The 21,453-nt window shown below is 43.1% G+C and overlaps 1 protein-coding gene across 8 annotated transcripts in view; it reads right to left on the bottom strand.

Moving 5' to 3' along the window:
• LOC139818020 (twitchin-like) overlaps positions 1 to 21,453 on the bottom strand; it is a 111,002-nt gene that overhangs the window by 16,180 nt on the left and 73,369 nt on the right. For all 8 annotated transcript variants that reach the window (XM_071786414.1, XM_071786415.1, XM_071786416.1 and 5 more), the window contains 26 exons: positions 16,708 to 17,010; positions 16,010 to 16,291; positions 15,449 to 15,754; positions 14,749 to 15,051; positions 14,162 to 14,463; positions 13,595 to 13,874; positions 13,185 to 13,490; positions 12,811 to 13,085; positions 12,375 to 12,681; positions 11,001 to 11,882; positions 10,399 to 10,698; positions 9,885 to 10,166; positions 9,320 to 9,619; positions 8,700 to 9,002; positions 7,781 to 8,239; positions 7,429 to 7,551; positions 6,408 to 7,295; positions 5,576 to 5,878; positions 4,512 to 5,393; positions 4,007 to 4,262; positions 3,359 to 3,684; positions 2,898 to 3,200; positions 2,182 to 2,566; positions 1,677 to 1,882; positions 992 to 1,452; positions 8 to 542 (listed from right to left, as the gene is read on the bottom strand). In XM_071786414.1, coding sequence (XP_071642515.1) covers positions 8 to 542; positions 992 to 1,452; positions 1,677 to 1,882; positions 2,182 to 2,566; positions 2,898 to 3,200; positions 3,359 to 3,684; positions 4,007 to 4,262; positions 4,512 to 5,393; positions 5,576 to 5,878; positions 6,408 to 7,295; positions 7,429 to 7,551; positions 7,781 to 8,239; positions 8,700 to 9,002; positions 9,320 to 9,619; positions 9,885 to 10,166; positions 10,399 to 10,698; positions 11,001 to 11,882; positions 12,375 to 12,681; positions 12,811 to 13,085; positions 13,185 to 13,490; positions 13,595 to 13,874; positions 14,162 to 14,463; positions 14,749 to 15,051; positions 15,449 to 15,754; positions 16,010 to 16,291; positions 16,708 to 17,010 — 9,858 coding nt within the window. The remainder of the gene's footprint in view (positions 1 to 7; positions 543 to 991; positions 1,453 to 1,676; positions 1,883 to 2,181; positions 2,567 to 2,897; positions 3,201 to 3,358; positions 3,685 to 4,006; positions 4,263 to 4,511; positions 5,394 to 5,575; positions 5,879 to 6,407; positions 7,296 to 7,428; positions 7,552 to 7,780; positions 8,240 to 8,699; positions 9,003 to 9,319; positions 9,620 to 9,884; positions 10,167 to 10,398; positions 10,699 to 11,000; positions 11,883 to 12,374; positions 12,682 to 12,810; positions 13,086 to 13,184; positions 13,491 to 13,594; positions 13,875 to 14,161; positions 14,464 to 14,748; positions 15,052 to 15,448; positions 15,755 to 16,009; positions 16,292 to 16,707; positions 17,011 to 21,453) is intronic.

The following is a 21,453-nucleotide window of genomic DNA, read 5'->3' as shown; positions in this document are numbered from 1 at the left end:
AAGTTACCAGTGATAGGCTTCCCTCCGGTATTTATAGGCGGGTTCCATGCGAGACTGCAGCTATTCGGAGTGTAACCAAGGATCTCAGGCTGGCTTGGCGCATCCGGCGGATCATACGGACTCTTGGCGATCACGGGTTTACCTTCCAAAGGTTCTGATACACCGTACATGTTTTCGGCGCGGACCCTGAAGACATACTTCTTGCCTTCGGTCAAGCCCTTCGCCGTGAAGCTCGTCCTGGGAACGTATCCAGGCACTTGTCGCCAATTGTCAGAACCGTAATCCGAAACTTCGACGATGTAATTCGTGATGTCGGATCCGCCATTGTCCGCCGGTGGATTCCAGGACAAGCCGACGGACTCCTGCGTCGTGCCGGTGTATTGCAGAGGGCCCTGAGGTGGTCCAGGCTTGTCCACGACTATCACTTCGATCTCGGCCGAATCCTTTCCATGCTCGTTCGACGCGGTCACAGTGTACATGCCGCCGTCATCTCGGACGGACTTCTCGATCAGTAGCTGCGTTCGATCGCTCTTAGTCTCAGTCTGAAGATATAATAAAAATGAGAAAATACACGCGGAGACAGTAACAAAAAAGAATAAAAATTGTAACAGACTAAAATATACAAAGACTGAGATAAGAATTAAAAGAAATTCTACGAGAAAAACAATATATAAAATTTATGCTCTATTAAACACAAAAAAATATAAATAATATTCTTTTAAAAGTGGAATAAAATTCTTATTAACAAATTCTTTACAACAATAATTAAAATTATATAATACGTCCCATTTTATTGTATTGAAGTTAATATGGTAATTTAATTTTGTAACATCTATTTTTTGCTCATTTATTGGCTCTAATCACATTACAGTACAATAAAAATTATTTAATAATTTAATTTAATCTGTAAATTCCAGTCTAATTAATTAACTTGATAGAAAACGCGTTATCTTTATTGCAATCTCAAAAACAAATATGAAGATAAACTTACAGATAGGCGAAGAGTTTCCATGAGTGACTTTCCATCCTTGGTCCATTCGATCTTCGGCGTGGGCGCACCGGACAACGGTATGTTGACGTTGATCGGTTCTCCAGCGCGGACCTTGATCTTGCGCCCGATCAGAGCGTCCAGATGAAGCTTCGGTTTCTCCTTCATGGGTTTAGCTGTGAATACGGACGAGGTCTCGCTCGGTTTTCCAGCGCCTGCGGCGTTTATGGCCGCCACGCGATATTCGTATTGATGACCCTCGGTCACATGGTCGTCGTAATACTCAGGATATCTGACCGGCTCCTTGTTTTGCTTTATCCAACGACCTGTAGCGCGATCGCGACGCTCCACGTCGTAACCGATGATCTTGGAACCGCCGTTGCTAATGGGCGGAGTCCATTTGATCTTGATGTGATCTTTGTCGGCGTCCACGCATTCCGGCTTGCCGGGTTGTCCAGGAACCACTGAGCAATTAATATCGAATATAATAATGCGTGAACAAAGAAAGAGAGCAATAAAAAAACATTTGGTCAAACATAAATTTCCGCGCGTGTTTATTTATAATTTACAATTACATATATTCGAAATTTTATTATATTAATATATTAATCTTTTAAATGGTAATTATATTTAAAAAAGCTAGAAACAATAGGATAGATAAAGTTAATATTTTATTAATAATACTCACCAAATTGATTCTTGGCAACAACAGATCGATCAGTAATCAATGGCTCGGAGCGACCCTGAAGATTTTCCGCGGACACACGGAATTCATACGTGGTTCCCTCAAGCAACCTTGGCACAGTCGCATGATTAAACTTGGGATTAACGTGTGTAACAGCTGGTACCCAACCGCCACCATGCGTGAGATCGCGTTTTTCGATGACGTATCCACTGTAAATAAAAAATTGCAAATAGTCGTGTCATTTTACTGCTTTCCTTAGGCCAGAAACTTTTGGATCTTACAACGTATAATTTTTAATACGACAAATCTGCTACATGAAATTATAATTTCATAGTTATAATTCTAATAAGAGAAATCACAAAGAGAATTTATAAATTAAAGTAAAAATATATGGAAGATATACACAGCTAAAACTGGATTAAATAAAAGTATATGTATCGCAAAAATTATTCGCGACGCGAAATTTATTTCATGGATGACGTTTTCCAAATATTAAAAATTTATTTACGTAAGTTCGCTGCCTCCATTATCCTTAGGTGGCTTCCACGAGAGCGTGACGGACTGGCTGGTGATTTCCTCGTACTGTAAAGGACCTTCCGGCGGTCCGGGTTTATCTAGAACGGTCATTTGGAAGCTGCCTTCATCTATGCCGCTGCTGTTCTTCAGCAATAAATGGTACAATCCCGAATCGGATCTCTTAGCGTTGACGATGTGCACGATCGTGTGATAGCCGATCGATGTGATCGTCGTCCTGTCGTTGGAAGTCAATTCGTTGCTTCCTACACTCCATGTTGCCTCCGGCGTCGGTTCGCCGACGAAGTCGATATCCACGTGGAAGATAAGTCCAGCCTTGATACGAACGTCCTGTAAGGGCGTCTTGATCTTCGGGGCCACTAAAAAAGTTGAAGGAAATTGAATACAACGATGTTCAACGCAAATAAATATAGTGTTGCGTTCCTAAAGTTTCGCTAATTTATATCTCCCCGTATAAGATCAACTGGACCAAGAAAAATCAATAATCTTGGTCCCCTATACTTTCTCTCTTTCTCCTTTAAAAACGCGACAATATATATATTAGAAGTTTTGAATATAAAAGATATATAAAACTATATAAAATATTAATTAATAAAATCTATTTTGGAAAATGTAATTTACTGCTTCTTATTATAATTTTTAATCAAATCGTCGCTTTTTAAACGAATACTATAGAAATTCACAACTTACGGTAACGAGGTTTGGCAGTGACGAGATCGCTGGGTTCCGACGGTTCGGATTGACCGGCGGCGTTGACAGCGATCACACGAAATTCGTATTCTTGACCTTCTGTCAGGTCCGGAACGGTCGTGCTGTTTTGACCAGCGGGCACGTGCACAGCATTCACCCAGTAAGGACTGCCTTTCTCCTTCTTTTGAACGATATAGCCGGTGATCGGTGATCCACCATCGTTCTTCGGTGCTGGCCATTGCAGATCCACGTGGTCCTTGTCCCAATCCGTGATCTGCGGCTTGCCAGGCGCGTCCGGTTCATCTGAAAATCGCAGACGTATTTATTAACAATAATATCATTGTTTCTTTTTTATTAAATATATCTTTAGTTTTTGGGTTTTACAATGTGCACAAAGTTTAGAACTTTTATATGTCATTTTTATGTAGATTTGAAGTATCTTTTTTTATCAAGTCACTCACCAAACTCGTTCTTCGCGATGATGCTTCTCGTGGTCTCGAGCGGATCGGACTCTCCGATGTTGTTGACAGCCTTGACGCGGAATAGATATTCCTTGCGATGAATCAGACGGCTGACCTCATGGCTCAACACCATGCTCATGCCAGCGTCGGACCAAGTTCCACGGGACATGTCCATCTTCTCGATGACGTAGTGCAGAATGGGGCTGCCGCCATCGTCGAGAGGATGTCCCCAGGTCAAGTGGCAACCCTCTTTGGTGACATTGTTGACGTCCAAAGGCTTCTCCGGCGGTGCCGGTCTATCCAGGACAGTGACTCTCGCGCTGGCGCTGGAAATTTAACGTCATCGTTTGTTTAACTAATAATCATCAAGAATATAATAAAATTACACTGATAACGTGCCCAAGTTATATTTATTTATTTAAGAATTTCCTTAATTTTTAATATTAAAATCTTATTACTCATTTAAATCATCTTCGTTTGTTATTATTATTTTAAATCATTAAAAGTAAGTTTCAGACGTAACAAGATGTTATTTGATGTAAATTGATTTACTCAAGATTTCTATGCTATCCGAATTAAATATGTCGTTAAAGAATAAATATCGAAACTACTTTCTACATAATTATAATTATTTGATTTGTCACGTACCTAAAGTTACCGTGCTCGTTCTCCAAAGTCAGAGTGTAACGTCCAGTATCACCACGGACAGAGAACGGAATCTCGAAGGAAGTTTCAGTATTGGTGGTAAACATCTCGTGTCGAGCATCGGCCACAATCTGGACGCCATCGCGAGTCCACGTTGCCTTCGGTTTAGGTGACGCCACAATGGGAATATTGTAGCTGATCTTTTGACCGGCGCGAACCACCAAGTCGTTCAGCAAGTGCGTGTCGAACGAAGGAGCAACTGCAATTAATAAAACGAAATCATAAGTGCAATATCGATAACGGAGGAAATATTTTCAGTTGTCTTAAAAAGCAAATTACCAAAAAATTCTTTCTTTTTAAGAGAAAGACTTTCATGCAAAAAAATATATATCCACATACGTGAAAGAATGCTACGTGTATTTTATAAAAATACATTTTTGTAACAAAACTCCTCCTAAAATAATTTAATTATTTCGTGCTGTTAATTTCGACAAAGGTTCGAACTTACTGAAACGAGGTTTGGCAACGACCGGCGCGGACGCGTCGGACGGATCGCCAGGTCCGCCCTTGTTGACGGCGATGACTCTGAACTCGTATTCCTGACCCTCGGTCAGATCGGGTACTCTGGCGCTGGTTTTGTTCCCGGGCACCTCGGCGGCCTTCTCCCATTGTCCAAAACGAGGTCGTTTCTCGATGATGTAACCGGTTATGGGCGATCCACCGTCCTTCTTGGGCGGTGCCCATTCGAGATCCACGTGATCTTTGTCCCAGTCGGTGGCGACCGGCGCGCCAGGCTTGTCCGGCTTGGCGAACGGATCCTTCGCGGTGATGGTGTCCATTCCCGTCAGCGGCTGGGACTCGCCCTGCTTATTGACCGCTCGCACGCGGAACTGATAGTCATGTCCCTCGATCAGGTGGCCCACCTGCGCCGAGGTAGTGTTAGCCTCGGCCACGGGCACCCAACGCATATTCTCCGTGTCCATTTTCTCGACTTGGTAGTATTGAATCTCGGAACCGCCGTCGTCCTTGGGTGGCCGCCACTTCAGAGCGCAACCGTTTTTAGTGACGTTATCGATCTTCAATGGACCCTCCGGCGGCGCAGGTACGTCCAGCACGTTCACCGTCAACGTGGCAGAGTCCTTGCCGTTCACGTTCTTGGCCACGAGCGTGTAGACGCCGGAATCGGAACGTTTCGCCTCCATCACGCGCACCTTGGTGTTGTAATCCTCGTTGATGATCTTAATGCGATCGCTTGCCATCACTACGGTGTCCTTGAGCGACCACTCTTTGCTTGGTGGCGGCTCGCCGGTCACCGGCACGTCGAAGTCGAAGAAACCGCCGGCGCGCACCTTCACATCCAGCATGTACTTTCTGTCGATCTTCGGTGGGACTGAACACAAAATATAGAACGTAATTAATTATACGTTACTAAGTAAATGCAAGATCTATTAAACAGAAACATTTTTAATCAATTTTTTTAGTTTCTTAAGCTTCTGAGTTATAAAAAATTATGAAATAATTCAATTTTCTTAAATATACCCTAAATTTAACAAATTCTTCGCAAATACTTACGGTTTTTGGGTCGCGCCAAGTGGGACTTGGACGCCTCCGACGCTTCGCCGGGACCAGCCTTGTTAACGGCCCTCACGCGGAACTCGTATGGAGTTCCCTCGACCAGGTCGTTGACTCTGCCGCGGTTCGTATCGCCATCGACTTCCGCACACTTCTCCCAGGTCGGACTGTACTTATCGCGTTTCTCTATGATGTAACCGGTAATTGGTGATCCACCGTCTTCCTCAGGACGTTTCCATTGAAGTTCGACGAAGTCCCTGTCATAATCGACCACCTCGGGCGTTCCTGGTTTTCCTGGTTCATCTACAAAATATAAAATAATGTAAGAAACGTGAAAATTGGCATTTTTTGACAATTTTATAATTTTAGAATATAATAAATTACAAGTGATTATGATAATTATATTAAAAATATGACGTTCAAATCTTTACTCAAAGATATATTAAATTATTACTTCATTAACCTTTGAATGCCACACCTCTCAAGAATCTCGTAAATGACAATAGGGTCTAAAAGACCCCAGCATGAAAAATGTCTCCTTACTCATTGATTTTTTGATATTTAGTTATGAAAATTATTTTCAATGTTGTTCAAGGCTTAGAAAAGAGAATAAAATGCTTATATTGTTAAAATTTCAATTTTAACATAGTATAAAAAATTAAGTAAACTGAGTACTGCTAAGTGTACAACCGGGTAAGTCAATCACTCAACTATCATCAATGGGAGCATGAGCTCCATTTTTGGGGGGAACATTTGAAAATATATCATTCTAAAGGGTCTGGGGTCCGCTAGACCCCGGGTGGCATTTAAGGGTTAAAAATGCTTGTTTTACCGAAGGGATTTTTCGCCTCGATGCTCTGCATGGCGGTGAGCGGCTCGGACTTGCCCTGCTTGTTGACCGCCCTCACCCTGAACTTGTACTTGTGCCCTGGCGTCAGGCCCTCCACCTGTAGACTCGTTTCCGGTCCATCAGTCTCCCCGGCTGGTACCCAACGGCCCGTGGCCTCGTCCATCTTCTCTACGACGTATTTATCAACCGGCTGCCCACCGTCGTCCTCGGGCGGCTTCCACGTGAGCTTGCAACCTTCGGCGTGCACGTCGGTCGCGCGGAGCGGACCTTGGGGCGGACTCGGCTTGTCCAGCACTGTCACCTTGACGACCGCCTCATCTCGGCCATTAATATTCTCAGCAATAACGGTGTACTTGCCGGATTCCGCGCGCGTAGCCATCCGCACGTTTAGACTGGTGTTGTAGTCCACGTGCTTGACCTTGACGCGATCACTCGGCCGGACCTCCTTGCCGTTCAGCATCCATTTGGTGGTCGGCGGCGGCTCGCCCGTTACCTTGCAGTCAAAGTTGAAGTTCTGACCGGCCTTGATCTTCACCTCGATCAGATTGGTGCGATCAATCCTGGGCGCTAGATTACGCGGTTTGGCGATGATGGTCGGCGTGGCGTCCGACGGTTCACCAGGGCCAGCCTTGTTCACCGCACGCACACGGAACTCGTACGGCTGGCCTTCGATAAGATCCGGCACCGTAGCGGATGTGTCGTCCGCGGGCACCTCCAGCGCCTTCTCCCATTCGCCGTACTTGTCTTTCTTCTCGATTACGTAACCGGTGATCGGTGAACCACCGTCATTCTCCGGCGGGGTCCATTTCAGGTCGACGTGGTCCTTGTCCCAATCGGTGGCTCGGAGATCACCCGGTTTGCCTGGTTCGTCTGCAAATAGACGCGAAAATAGATTTGATCTTAATTCTCTCAAATTAAAAATAACAACGTCTATCTTTAAATTATATTTTATTTATACTTGCGAAGATTTTGTATAATTTTAATTTATGTTTGATTAACGTACCGAATGGATTCTTGGCTACTATCGTTTGCTCCGCTTCCAAGGGCTTCGACTCGCCCTCGGCATTGACCGCGGCCACGCGGAAGAGGTATTCCTTGCCAGGTGTCAGGCCTGTCACCTCGAGAGCTACAAATAATTCATTCGACATATTAAATAAATACTATAAAACAAATTGTGTATTTTAAGATCGGATATACAGCAGAAAATTAATGAGAAAAAAAATTGAGACGTTTCATATAATACAAAAAATTATAAAAGCAGAACCTATTACGTGTATCATTTAAATGAAGGATTTAATGACGCTGTTGTCTTAGCTTGATTTTTTATTCTGCTAATAAATTTCAAATCTATTTACTTGGTTCGGTGGACCGTCCGCAAGGCACCCAGCACCCGGTCTCCGGATCCATCTTGTCCACTTGGTAGTACTCGATGGGCGTGCCGCCGTCGTCCTTAGGTCTCTTCCACTTCAACTTGCATCCTTCCTTGTGCACATCCGACACCTGAAGCGGTCCTTCGGGCGGCGTCGGCTTATCCGTCACCGTCACCTGCACCGTCACTGAGTCCTTGCCCGACGAATTGCTAGCCGTGACGGTGTAATCGCCACTGTCGTCTCGCGACACTGGACGTATGCTGAACTTGGTATTGTAGTCGGTGTTGTCGATCTGCACCTTACGATCGGAATGAAGCGGTATCGCGCCGTAACGCCAGTCGATGTGCGGCGGCGGCTCGCCGATCACGTTGGCGTCGAACTTCAGCATCGAGCCAGCGGACAGGGTAACGTCCCTCAGATTGCGCCTATCGATCTTCGGGGCCACTGCGAATGATTGGGATAATTAAATGCCAATAATAGACTTAGATATAAGCATGCGATTCATTGAGATTATTTTTGGTACGTGCGTACGTTTTGTGGCAACGATACAAGGATTATTGTCCTGTTATAGATCGATCGTTTGCGTAATTAAGATCTTAGATGGAAATATCAACTATTAAGATATTACCAGTACTTATTATTATTCTTACTCGATATAAAAATTATCAAAAAAGAATTTACAGTCAAATATAAATTATTATGACAAGAAGAAGATTTAATTTTTTTCAATCTGCAAGCTATAATTTAAATAAAGATGATACTGTCATATATTTAAAAAATATTGCTAATGTACGCACATTTAATTAATTTCTATAATCTTTTTAAATCTTCCAAAAAGGATATATTATTTAAATATTAAAGTCTAACAATGAATCAGAAAAATTGAAATGTGACAAATACTTACAGAAACGCGGCTTAGCGGTAAACGTCTTGCTAGCTTCGCCGGGCTCCGACTGGCCAGCCTTGTTTACGGCGATCACGCGGAATTGATAATCGTTGCCTTCTATTAGACCGTGAACCAGAGCTTTGGTGGTCGGTGTCTGGGTTTCCAAAGCTTTCTCCCACATAGTGCTGTACTTGTCTTTCTTCTCGATGATGTAACCTGTGATAGGAGATCCACCGTCGCTAACAGGTTCCTTCCAGGCGAGTTCAACCTGATTAGCCGTCCAATCGACCGGCTCTGGTGCTCCAGGCGCAGTTGGCACAGCTACAAAAATTTATTAATATAATAAAATTGGCAATTAAAATTATTTTAAAGAAATAGAAAGCGAAACTGTTAAAAATACGTCTTTATATATAATAAAAATGTTACAAAAAGTAGAAGCAAGGATTAAAAGCATAAAAGATACAACGAAATAATTTTAAACTAATAATTGTTATGAATTAATAAATATATCATCACATATTTCTGTGACAATATATAAAAAAGTTAATAATCCAAACTTATTAATTATATACATAGAAGATGTTATTGATAGGCATTAAATATTACTTTTGAAAGATTGTAAAAAATATTCCACTCACTGAACGGATCTTTGGCTACGATGGAACTAAAGGTCTCCAATGGTTCAGACTCTCCTTCCTTGTTGAGTGCCTTGACTCGGAACTTGTACTCGTGTCCAGGTGTAAGCCCTTCGACCTTCATCTCTGGTCCAGTAGTTTTACCGACCGGTAGCCAGACACCGGTCTCCGGATCGAACTTCTCCACGAGGTAACCCTCGATCGGTTCTCCACCGTCGTCCTTGGGTTTCTTCCATTTGAGCGTGCATCCTTCTTTGTGCACGTCGGATACCTCCAATGGTCCTTCCGGTTTGCCAGGCTTGGCTGATAAATAAATGGGTTTTAATTCGTTATACGTTCAAAAAATTACGTTTATAAACGAAAACTCAATTTTTATTACAATCTATTATATATTAAATACTTTCATATTAAAGATTTAATATTTGGGAAAGAAAAAGAAAGCAAATTGAAACAGTTTGCTTATTATAAACAGACTAATAATTGTAGAATTATTTTCTTTAATTGTATGTGTAACATATGAATTGTGTAGAAAACTTGTGAAAAATATTAATTTATAAAAATTACTCACAGACAACGGTGACTTCGACTTCGGCGGTGTCGGATCCGTGCTGATTGACAGCTGTAATCTTATAAGTGCCGCTGTCCTTGCGTTCAGGCTTGTCGTTGAAGAATTTGCTGTTGTAAGGCACATTCTGTATTCTGCGATGCGTAGTCTGCTGGATGCTCTTGTTGTTGATCACCCACGTAACGTCTGGCGGTGGTTCGCCGATAATCTTGACGTCGAAGTGGAACGCTTCGTTTTCGCGTACAGTTATATCACGCAGGTTTCGTCTGTCGATCTTCGGCGGGACTGGACAATCAAAAGAGATAATTATAATAAATAAATCTCCTCATATCTTCATATCTATTAGCATTTTCTAAAACAATTTTTGTCTCCTAAAAATTTTTACATTAAGAAATTTTTTCAAATCTGATTCGAGATTTGTTGCATTAACAGAAAGTACTTTAAAAGTACTTTAAAAAATATTTAACGGTAGAGATAAAAAATTAAATTCAGATATCTTTATAAGTGAAGAACTCACGTCGTCGACTCTTGGCGGTAATCGGTTTGCTGGCGTCGGACGGTTCACCGGGACCAGCGGCATTAATAGCCTTGACCCTGAATTCGTATTCGACACCCTCGTCGAGATTGTCGACGCGACCCTTGCAATCCGGCCCAGTCTCGCACGCCTTGATCCACTTGGGCGCGCCCTTTTCCCGCTTCTCGATCACGTACCCGGTGATTGGAGATCCGCCGTCCTTTAACGGCGGGGTCCATCGCAGGTCCACGTGATCCTTGTCCCAGTCAGTCGCCTCCGGACGTCCTGGTGCTCCAGGTTCATCTATGATACATTTAAAAAACTGATATTACTTATCTAAACTGAGAAACACAAATAAGACATTTCAAGAACCAATTAAGAAGGAAATAATAATCAATAATTGTAAAAATCTAATTAAAAAGTTTTTTAATTGTTTTTAAAGAATGGAGCTAGAACAATGAAATTAAAATTTTACTTATATTATTATAGACGTGCAGAATTTTCATATAAAAGTTAAAGGGACTTGAAAGTTAACAATAAAAGAATAGATTTAATAGATATTATAAAGAAACGCTGAAAAGAAACTATAGAGACTAATTTCTTACCGAATGGATTCTTGGCGACGATTCCGTATTCGGTCTCCAACGGTTCGGATTCGCCTTCCGCGTTTACAGCTGCGACCCGAAACTTATATTCCTGTCCGGGCACCAGATTCTCCACCGCCATCGTAGGTTCCTTGGTGCGTGCGACCGGTATCCATCTGCCAGTCTCCGTGTCCATTTTTTCGACCACGTAGTGATCCAAAGGCGCACCACCGTCGTCCGCGGGCGGATTCCACTTGAGAGTACAGCCCTCCTTGTGCACGTCGGAAACTTTGAGCGGTCCTTCGGGTTTGCTAGGCTTGTCCAGCACCAGAATTTCGATGGACGCCTCATCTTTGCCGGAGCTGTTCTCCGCTTTCAGAGTTAGCGTGCCGCAATGCGCCCTGGTCGCCGATGAGACCACGAGCTTGGTCTTGTAATCCTCCGTCTCGATGGTCAGGACATTGCCGGATTCCTGCTTGGCCTTGTTCAGGAACCAGGTTTTGCTTGGCGGCGGTTCACCCGTGACTTTGACGTCCAACCGAATGACATTGCCGGCCTTAATCGTGATATCCTTCAGGTTCGTGCGATCGATCTTGGGCGCGGCATAACGATCCTTGGCAGTCAAGGTGTCGCTGGGCTCGCTGGGCTTGCTCTGGCCACCCTTGTTCACGGCCTTAACTCGGAATTGATATTTCTGACCCTCCACAAGATCTGGCACTTTGGCTTCGGTTTTGTTGCCTGGAACTTCCGCGGCTTTCTGCCACTTGCCGTACTGGTCCTTCTTCTCGATAATATATTTCTCGATAGGAGCACCGCCGTCTTTCTTCGGAGCTTTCCATTTCAGGTCCACGTGGTTCTTCGACCAGTCCTTCAACTCGGGTTTACTGGGCGCATCGGGCTCAGCTATAATTAGAAATAAATGTTTTAGAAAATGTATTATTATAGATAATAATAAAAATTAAAAATTTACTAAAATGTGTTTAGCAATATAATAATATAATGTGTAATATAATTATTTTGTTAAATTATATTCTAAAATTATAATCTTTAACATGTGATATGATAAATATAATTACAGTTATAAAACAATTATAAAAAATAATATTTTAGGTAATAAAATTTACTTATAACATAGAAAAGACTTATTAATATAAATAGCAATACAAAAATTTAAATTTTTTAAAAATTACAAATTTTTTAATATAACGGGAAAAATAAGAAAAACTGAACTTTTACAGTTTATATATTATCATAAAAATTGCAAGTAAATGAGATCTTCAAAATATATTTCTAATTAATGTTTTAAAGTTACTAGTAATATAATTACTAATAATATAATTAAAGAAATTCAAAAAATTGATCGAAAGAAATAATAAAAATAAATGAGATATTTACAATAAGGATTTTTGGCGGTCGTCGGTATGGCCGTTTCCAGAGGCTCAGATTCGCCCTCAGAATTGACAGCTTTGACACGGAATTGATAATCTTTGCCCTCGTTCAAACCGGACACATCTGCCTCCGGAGTCTTGCTGGTACCGCATGGCACCCAACGTCCAGTGTCGACATCCATCCTTTCGATGACGTAATGATCAACCGGTTCACCACCGTCGTCGTCGGGTTTGTCCCATTTCAGCTTGCAACCCTCGGCCGTCACATCGGACACTTCGAGTGGTCCTTTCGGTTTGCTAGGCTTGCTTAGAACCTGACGGACATATCAAAATAATAATAATACGATAATAAACGATCAATTATATTTAGTAAAAAGTGTTCTAACAAATGATTTAGTATTCTCGGAATTTATATAGTTAATTTGGGAAATGATTGTACAAACCTGAAGCTCAACGTCAACCTGATCGGTGCCGCTGTCATTCTTGGCGATGACGGTGTAAGTGCCGGTGTCCGAGCGCTGAAGCTTATTGAGGATGAACATAGTATGATAATCCTCGTTCTCAATTTTGAGTCGGTCCATGCTCTTCAGCACCGTGTCTTTGAGTTTCCATGTAACGATTGGTGGTGGTTCACCCTTGATGTCGGCCTCGAGTCGCAGCATCTGGCCAATTCGCATGACTTTCTTCTGAAGATTCTTGCGATCGATATGCGGTGCCACTGTAAACAACAGGATTAATTAGATATAAATTACTATACTGAATAAACAAGTTTGTCTAATTGTAAATGTAATAAGGTTGTCAATTATATAACACTTACAGAATCGAGGCTTGGCGATGACGCTCTTGGAGGTATCGCTGGGCTCGCCAGGTCCGGCCCTATTAACTGCTACTATTCTGAACTCGTACTCATGACCCTCCTGAATACCGTCGGTTACTTTAGCGGCCGTTCGTTCTCCCGGGACTTTAGCGACGTCTACCCATTGTCTACCCTCTTTGTCTCGCATTTGCACGATGTATTTCTCGATCGGCGCACCGCCATCGTCCTTAGGCGGAGTCCATTCGAGATCGACGAAGTCCTTGTCCCAGTTCTTGAGCTCTGGTCGACCAGGCTTGCCCGGTTCGTCTAAAATCGAGAAAGTTACTCGTAATGTATATGCAACGGATAAACATATATATAACTTCAAAATTAAATCCATTTTCAGTTTCTCCGAATTTCGGAATGCGTACCGAATGGATTCTTGGCTATGATAGACTTGTCCGCCTCCAAATCGTCGGACTCTCCTTCCCTGTTGACAGCTTTCACGCGGAATTTGTATGGCTTGCCCTCCTGCAATCCGGTGATGGTCGCTTCGGGTTCGGTACTACGACCGCAGGGTACCCATTGCCCTGTAAGAGGATCCAGCTTCTCGATCTCGTAGTATTCGACCGGTGTACCACCGTCGTCTTCGGGTTTGTCCCATTTGAGTTTGCAACCATGTTTGTTAACATCGCTCACTTCCAAAGGACCCTAAGTTGCAAAGAAGATATTTAATCCTGTTGTCGGATTTTCAAGACTTATAAACCAAATAAATATAATTAAATAATTACAATAATCAATAACTAAATAAATAAATAATTTAATAAATTTTTTAATTATTCATATTTAAATAATCGTTATATTATTTTAAACACTTCTCATTTTATTTAATAAAGATTTGATTGAATTAATTCAACTTTTGTTGAATAAAGTAATAATGTAAAATATGTGTATACACAATTTATAGACATACACAAGATAAAATGTTAAATTTTTACCTTTGGTTTGCTCGGCTTGCCAAGAACGGTGATTTCTACTTCGGCAGTATCCTCGCCAACTTCGTTCTTCGCCGTGATCACGTATTTGCCGGTGTGCGCGCGTTTAGTTTTTAGAATAAAGAATTTTGTGTTGTAATCGATATTGTCGATTCGTATTGTATCGTCCGATACGAGTTCTTTGTCTTTGAAGGTCCAAGTGACTTTCGGTGGCGGTTCGCCAATTATGTTTACATCCAGGGTTACGGTGAGGCCGACTTTTACCGTCATGGGTTGCAGATTTGTGCGATCAATGTATGGTTTCACTGCGAAATAAAAATTAAGAAATCAACTATCGATGACTGCCTTCTTCAGACAAATAAATACAAGATTTTAAGAAGAAAATTAAATTTAAATAAATTTTAATAAATAGAATTAATAAATCATAATAAATAGAAATAAAGGAAATTAAATAAATCTTAATAAATATAGAAATTTATATTAAATATTATTTATACGATAATTTCTTCTATAACAAAATATATTTTTGTATTTTCACTCTTTCCTGATAAAACTGTAATTTATTAAAATTAAAACAAAGCGACACTCACGCCAACGAGCTTTAGCGGTGTGCGGGTTGGTGGCCTCGCTAGGTTCACCAGGGCCAGCTTTATTGACGGCGCGTACTCTAAACTGATACTGATTGCCCTCTTCTAAACGTGGAACTGTGCCAGTACACACGGGCCCTTGCACTTCAGCAGCCTTGACGAAATTAGTACCAAACTTATCCTTCATCTCGATGATATATCCGGTAATTGGTGCACCGCCGTCCCTTATCGGTGGCTCCCATTTGAGTTTTACCATGTTCTCCGACCAATCGACGATCTCTGGAAGGCCAGGCGCCGCTGGAGCATCTAAAACATTTCAAAAAGTACCCCATAATCCTTCCTATTCTCTTTTAATAATTACAAAAATTATAAAATAAACGATATAACTAAATAAGTAGATTTTTGTATTGTCATCTTTGTTTGATATTTTTATCATAATATAATAGATTTTAATAAAATTTTTTATCTACTACTAAAGAGAAAGTCTAACATACTATCTATAATTACTAAAATAATGTATACATATCTACAATAAATTCAATTATAAAAGATAATATCATATCCTAAATTACAAATTTTTTTCATTAAGAAAGTAAGAAAGATATTTACTGCTTACAGTATACCTAAAATTACTCAATTTAAAATAGAATTACGTGTAAAAATAAAATGTATATGCGCGAACAATGTAATCAAAATACTATACCGTATGGATTCTTCGCTACGATGGCAACATCAGTTTGTAGGGGTTCTGATTCCCCCTCCTCGTTCACAGCCTTCACACGGAATTCGTACTTATGGCCGGGCTCCAAACCGGTAACCGCGTGCTCAGTTTTGTCAGGGTCCACGATACCGGCTGGTACCCAACGACCCGTCGTCACGTCCATCTTTTCAACTATGTAACTGGACAGAGGTAATCCACCATCGTCCTTCGGTTTGCTCCACTTCAATTTGCAGCCCTCCTTGTGCACGTCGGACACTTCCAGCGGTCCCTCCGGCTTTCCAGGCTTGTCTACAAAATTTTACTGCATAAATATATATTCTATAATGTGTTTATGAGTTAGCTAATATAACTAATATAATTTATATCACTTTCGATATGCATTATTTGACTTAAAAAATTAGAAAAAAAACTTACTCATATTATGCATTTCTTATTTTAACATTAAATTAAGTATATTTTTACACTTAATTATTGTACACTTAAGTTAACTTAAATTAAGTCAGAAAGGAGATACGGATACAAAATATATTCAAGTTTATTTACCAAGAATATTAATCTCCACATCGGCCTCATCCTGTCCGGAGTCGTTTACAGCCTTAATGGTATATCTGCCAGTTAACTTCCGACTGGTGTTTGTTAACTGAATCTTAGTAAGGTAGTCTTCGTTATCGATCTTAACATTGGCTCCAGTTTGGAGCGGCGCACCGGCGAAACTCCACGTAACTGTTGGAGGAGGTTCACCTTCGACATCAACTTCTAACTTCACCAACTGGCCTGCCCTTACTTTAATGGTTTGCAACTTGTCACGGTTGATGTGCGGTTTCACTATAAGAAAATATTTATACAATATTACCTCAAATTATTTTGTAACAATTATTAAAAATGCTAAATATTTATTCACATTTCTCATTTTCCATAAAATACGATAAATTACATTTTGACGTTAAAGAGAGACTTTAATTTAAATTATTTTCAATAGAAATTAAAAATAAAATTTAAAATAAATTTTATTTTTAATTTCTATTAAAAATAATTTAAAATAAAATTAAAATAATTTAAAAATAATTTAAAATAAATTCTACGTTATTAATTTTAATATAAAATTATTTAATTATAAATTGTAATTTACTATCTATTGTCTACTCTGTAATTATCAAATATTTCAAACACACTTTTTGTAACATAATATTCAAGATAAGTTATATTTATTTATAATTAGTTGATCAAATTGAGATACTCACGGAATCTTGCTTTTGCAATGTGCGGCTTGGTCGGATCGCTGGGCTCCGATGGTCCAGCCTTGTTAACAGCACGAACACGGAACTGATAAGTGGAACCCTTCTTCAACCCGGTAACACGACCTTTTGGTTGTGGCGAATCGGTGACTAGAGCTTCTTCCCACTGTGAAGAAGGTTTTTCCTTCTTTTCAATTATATAACCGGTAATCGGCGCACCGCCCATGTCTTTGGGAGGTTCCCACTTGAGATCGACACGATCGACATCCCAATCCTCGAGTTCCGGTGTTCCAGGCTTGCTTGTGACATCTGTCAAAAGAAAACATATATATAATTTAATTTTTAGCAATGTAAAATATTTATTAATATTACAGAATCTTAATTGGGCTATGAAGATGATATAATAAATTATTTATTTTGTGAAAGTAACATTTTAATTATACTTTTTCATCGAGCTACTAATTCTTTAACAAAATCTTTTTTAAAAATGTATATATTGTATATACATATATATATATTATGACGTTGCGGCCCGCCGCATCGTGGCAGCGCCCCGCCACCGTCACAAGGCGCGGAATTTCACGCCTATAGGGACGAACCAGAGAGACAACGGCGAGATCTCTAGGGGCCGAATTTAATCGCGTTTCCGCAATCTGATCCTTTTCTTTATTTATTTTTGTAAAATGCGCGGCGCCTCACCCCAAACCACGGCGAGCCTCTCCGAGGGAGTATCAATAAAGGTAAGGGTCTGGGAAAACCAAGGACCGAGGACGGGTGGCGAGCGGAAACAGCAGAGACCACAGGTTGGCGAGAACAATGAAGCAGGCAGGCGTACAGCGCGTAAGGCAGCGACGGGCGGGACCGCCGATATAGCGGGGCCCCAAGTGCTCAGGTAAACCCGGCCTCAGCAATTCGCTTCCACGGAGTACCGGCCCACGGGGTGGCTGGCCACCGCCCCGGGGTCAAACCGGAGGCACACCGGAAGGGTCCAAGTCCCGTCCGTTACCAAGGACAAAATTTTGGAGCCGTTGCGCCGCCGAGGGACCGTTGGGCGCCCCCGAAGGGTCCCCTTTGCGACGACCCTGCGCCGGGATAGCGCGAGCTTGCAAGCTCGCGCCCCGATTGGTCCGCGCGCACCCCGAAGGGGGGATGCCACATCGATTCTGCGATCGAATGAATTTATCGCGTCACTGACGTCACTCTCTGTTCGTATGTCGGCGCACCTGAACATATTGGAAATCGAGGTCCGCGATAGCCGCTCTGAATCGGGATCACTTCCGTTAAGACGATTGTTGGCACGAGGCGACGGCGAGGAGCCCCAGGAGGAGGCACTGCATCGGTGAGGTTGCCCGCAGGTTATACCGTAAATGTCGAGCCACGACGCCGCCCTCCGGTGCGCGCTCTTGCTCGGGAAAACGCAAGTGATACCGCGGTATGTCCGGTTCCTTACGAACCGAGCGTAATTTTGCGATCGACAGCGAGAGCGAAGGGCCTCGGGATGGTAATGGTATCGTGGCCGCGGAATCGCGGTAGGAACGTTATAGCGAGCCTCTGGAGATCGCGATAGATTCGTTAGCGAAGTCCGGTACCGCGAGCCCGTTTTCGGCTACGGTCAACGTGATGCTACAAATGCTTCGAAGCATTCCTCTTCTCTTTTCTTTCAATGAAGAAAGAAAGAGAAGAAGAACGCTCCAAAGCATTTGTAGCCTCACGTTGACCGTAGCCTTTCGTGTAATATCCGCGCTCGTGATCGCGTCATTGCGTTCAAATTACTTGCGTTACGTCTTGTATTCGTTGCGATTGTTAGCATCGAGTTCGTTCATCGAGTTTCGTCGGTTTCGTGCGAGTGAGCGCGTTATTCCGCGTCCATCTCGAAAATTCAAGCGTAACGTATTGCGTTGTTCTTGGACACTCGCGAGCGTTAGTCCTAGTAAAGGATATGCGATAATTAGCGTCTGTAGCCATTGTTGGGCCCCCAGGGCGACAGAACTTGATCGCGACTGCGACGATCATGTTGCGTTCCGACTCGTATCGGCTATTAACGTTGATCGCGTTTGATGTAATGTTCGGTGAGTTATTCGCGTTTAGGTGAAATTGTCGTTTAGGATTCGTGTTAGAGTAGTACGGCGTTAACTTTCGTGGCGACAGAATTCTGTTCACGTTATTGTCTCGCGTTACTTTCAGTTATCTGCATCCTCACAATTTCGTTACGGTAAAATTGTCGAGCGGTACGAGAGGACAGTCGGAGGGACCTGACATCCTTCCCTCCCTCCTCCTTTTGATCCGTCACACGTTTCGGACTGCTCCGGGAGTGGAAAAGACGTGACAAAATAGGGCTTGACATAGCGCTACGATATTTTCGTGCGGGTGAAGATTTTTGGTGAATAAATTATCGATTTTGTATGAAATAACGAAATGATCCTATCCTTTTTATTTTTTTATTGATGCGATATTATATATGCTGCGTTATTGACCATTGTATATTTTGTCTAAAATATTTCTTTCAGATTTACGTGAAATATGATTTGAATTGTTAATCATTTGGATAAATGTATTCGGGTAGGTTAATCGGTGAATTCGTGATATTATTCGGGACCGCGTAAAGCGTCGGAATTTGGTGAAGGCGCGCGAGCGCGATAAGATCGGAATTCGGTGTTTACATTGAGCGGACGGTCACGTCTGAAAAACTATTTGCCTATTTCGCGTTGCCTTCACATTCCTTTCGCGTGTATTATTGTTCGCGTATTTATTCTATTAGAGTCGCCGCGACTTAAGAACGGAGAATTCTGGTGAATGAATTTCCTGCCTTTGTGAGTGATCCGGTCTAACGATTTTGTGATTTTCTTTGGGAACACGGTAACATTCCGTATTATTTTTCGCGGAACACAGGTTTCGCGTTCGAGAATATTTTCTGAGCGGTCAAAATGGATCCAACCGAGCTCAGCGACGAGTGGATTATCCACGCTACGCGCGAACAACAGATCGCGGATTAGGTCAACGCGGATTGTCCACCGAAGGGACCGACCCCGAGCTGACCCTCCGTTTATTGCGCTTGCTGACAGCCACGCGTCGTGGCGGAGACTCCGAAAGGGCATCCGAACCGAACCAAATGACAGACGCCGAACACTTCGACGTTCCGGCGGGGACCACCCGTCCGGATAGTCCATCCGCGGCGATGAGCGCGCGTTCGCACCTCGATCCCTCGAGCGTCGTTCGAGATAGCGCGCATAGAGCCTCGCAGGATGCGGGCGGTAACTCCACGACAACCGTTTATAATATCATGCGAAAATGGGATTTAAAGTTTACGGGCGCTCGCGGAGAGAATGCCGAAACGTTTTTGTTGCGCATTGAGGAGGGCCGCGAATTGATTCTGGTCATAGACGAAGATATTTTACGATGTCTTTCTGTCGGGTATCGCGCTTCATTGGTTTCGCGGAAAAAGGGAACGCTTATCGACATGGGCCGCGTTAAAACAGCGTGGCGTACACGTTTCGGGGACCCGGATTTTCAGTTCGCTCTCCGCGACGAGATAATGTGGCGAACTCAAGGGGAACAGGAGTCCGTGACGGACTTCCTGACGTGCTTATAATTAATACGCTTTTTGATCGACTATCGCCGCCGTGGCGCGAAGGGGAAAAGGTCGGTTATACGCGGATCGGCACATGTTACCCCGATTACAAACTTTGATATCGCGGGACGCGGTCGCGGATATGGACGCGCTCGAACAATGGGCCCCGCGTGCCGAGGCTAGTTGCTGCGCCGCGCAAAACTATCGTGCTCCTCCTCCGCCGAAACGATCATTGTTTCCGGATTTAGCGTATCGAATGCCGAAGGGCGCGAACCGCCAGTCGGGCGAGAAACCTAATACCGTAGCTGCGCTCAGCGTGTCCACCGCAGGTTCGACCGGAACCGGGGCGGGCGCGAGGAAGGGAAAAAAGGCGACAACTACTCCCGCGACGGACAAGACCGCCGATACCCCGACTACCGCGAACTCGACGCAACGTGCTGGAATTGTGACCAAGCGGGACACTTCGCGCGCGAACGTAAGGCCGCGTCGTGGAAACATTGCTACCGGTGCGGGAAGGCCGAGGTCACGGTTCGCACCTGTCCAACGTGTTCGGGAAACGAATAGAGGAGTCGCGAGAAAGGGGCAACCCGACTCCTACCCCCTCCGCCCCAGCAGATTCGCCGATGGGGAATCGCGAAACCGCGTATAGCGCGTTTAACGATAGAGGAGGCTCAGCCTCCCTAATGTTCCTCCGCGTACAGATTGCGGGATACAAAGTAGGCGCGCTAGCCGTACTTTTGCGGGTCCGGAAGTAACGGCGTTAATCAAGCAACTCGGTTTCTCGTTCCATTCGACCGGCGGGAAACGCGTAACTACCGCGACTAATCAAACTGCGAGAATGAGGGGGGAGGTAAAGATTCCAATTAGCGTGCACGGTAAAACATTGAACATGAGGGTTCATTCGCTACCGACCTTAGCGTTGCCGTGTATATTAGGAGTTGATTTCCTGAGAGCTTTCGGGGTAAATATAAATTTCGCGAGCGGTACTTGGAATTTCGTTGAGGATTTCTCGCGATCGTATCCTTTCGAGAAAGGTTCGTCGAGTTCTCTCGCGAGCGTTCGGGTGATCTTGGCTGAGGGTGAAAGCGTGAATTGCGAGCCTGGTCAATCGGGGGAGGGGGAAAGAACGCGAAAGTCGGAAGCGTCACCCCTCGTTTGTTGCGGGCTGAGCGAGCTAACACCCG

The sequence above is a fragment of the Temnothorax longispinosus genome, chromosome 8 (assembly GCF_030848805.1).
Source record: "Temnothorax longispinosus isolate EJ_2023e chromosome 8, Tlon_JGU_v1, whole genome shotgun sequence".
NCBI lineage: Eukaryota > Metazoa > Arthropoda > Insecta > Hymenoptera > Formicidae > Temnothorax > Temnothorax longispinosus.
Note: the sequence above shows the minus strand (reverse complement) of the source record. Positions and strands in the feature narration are given on the sequence as shown.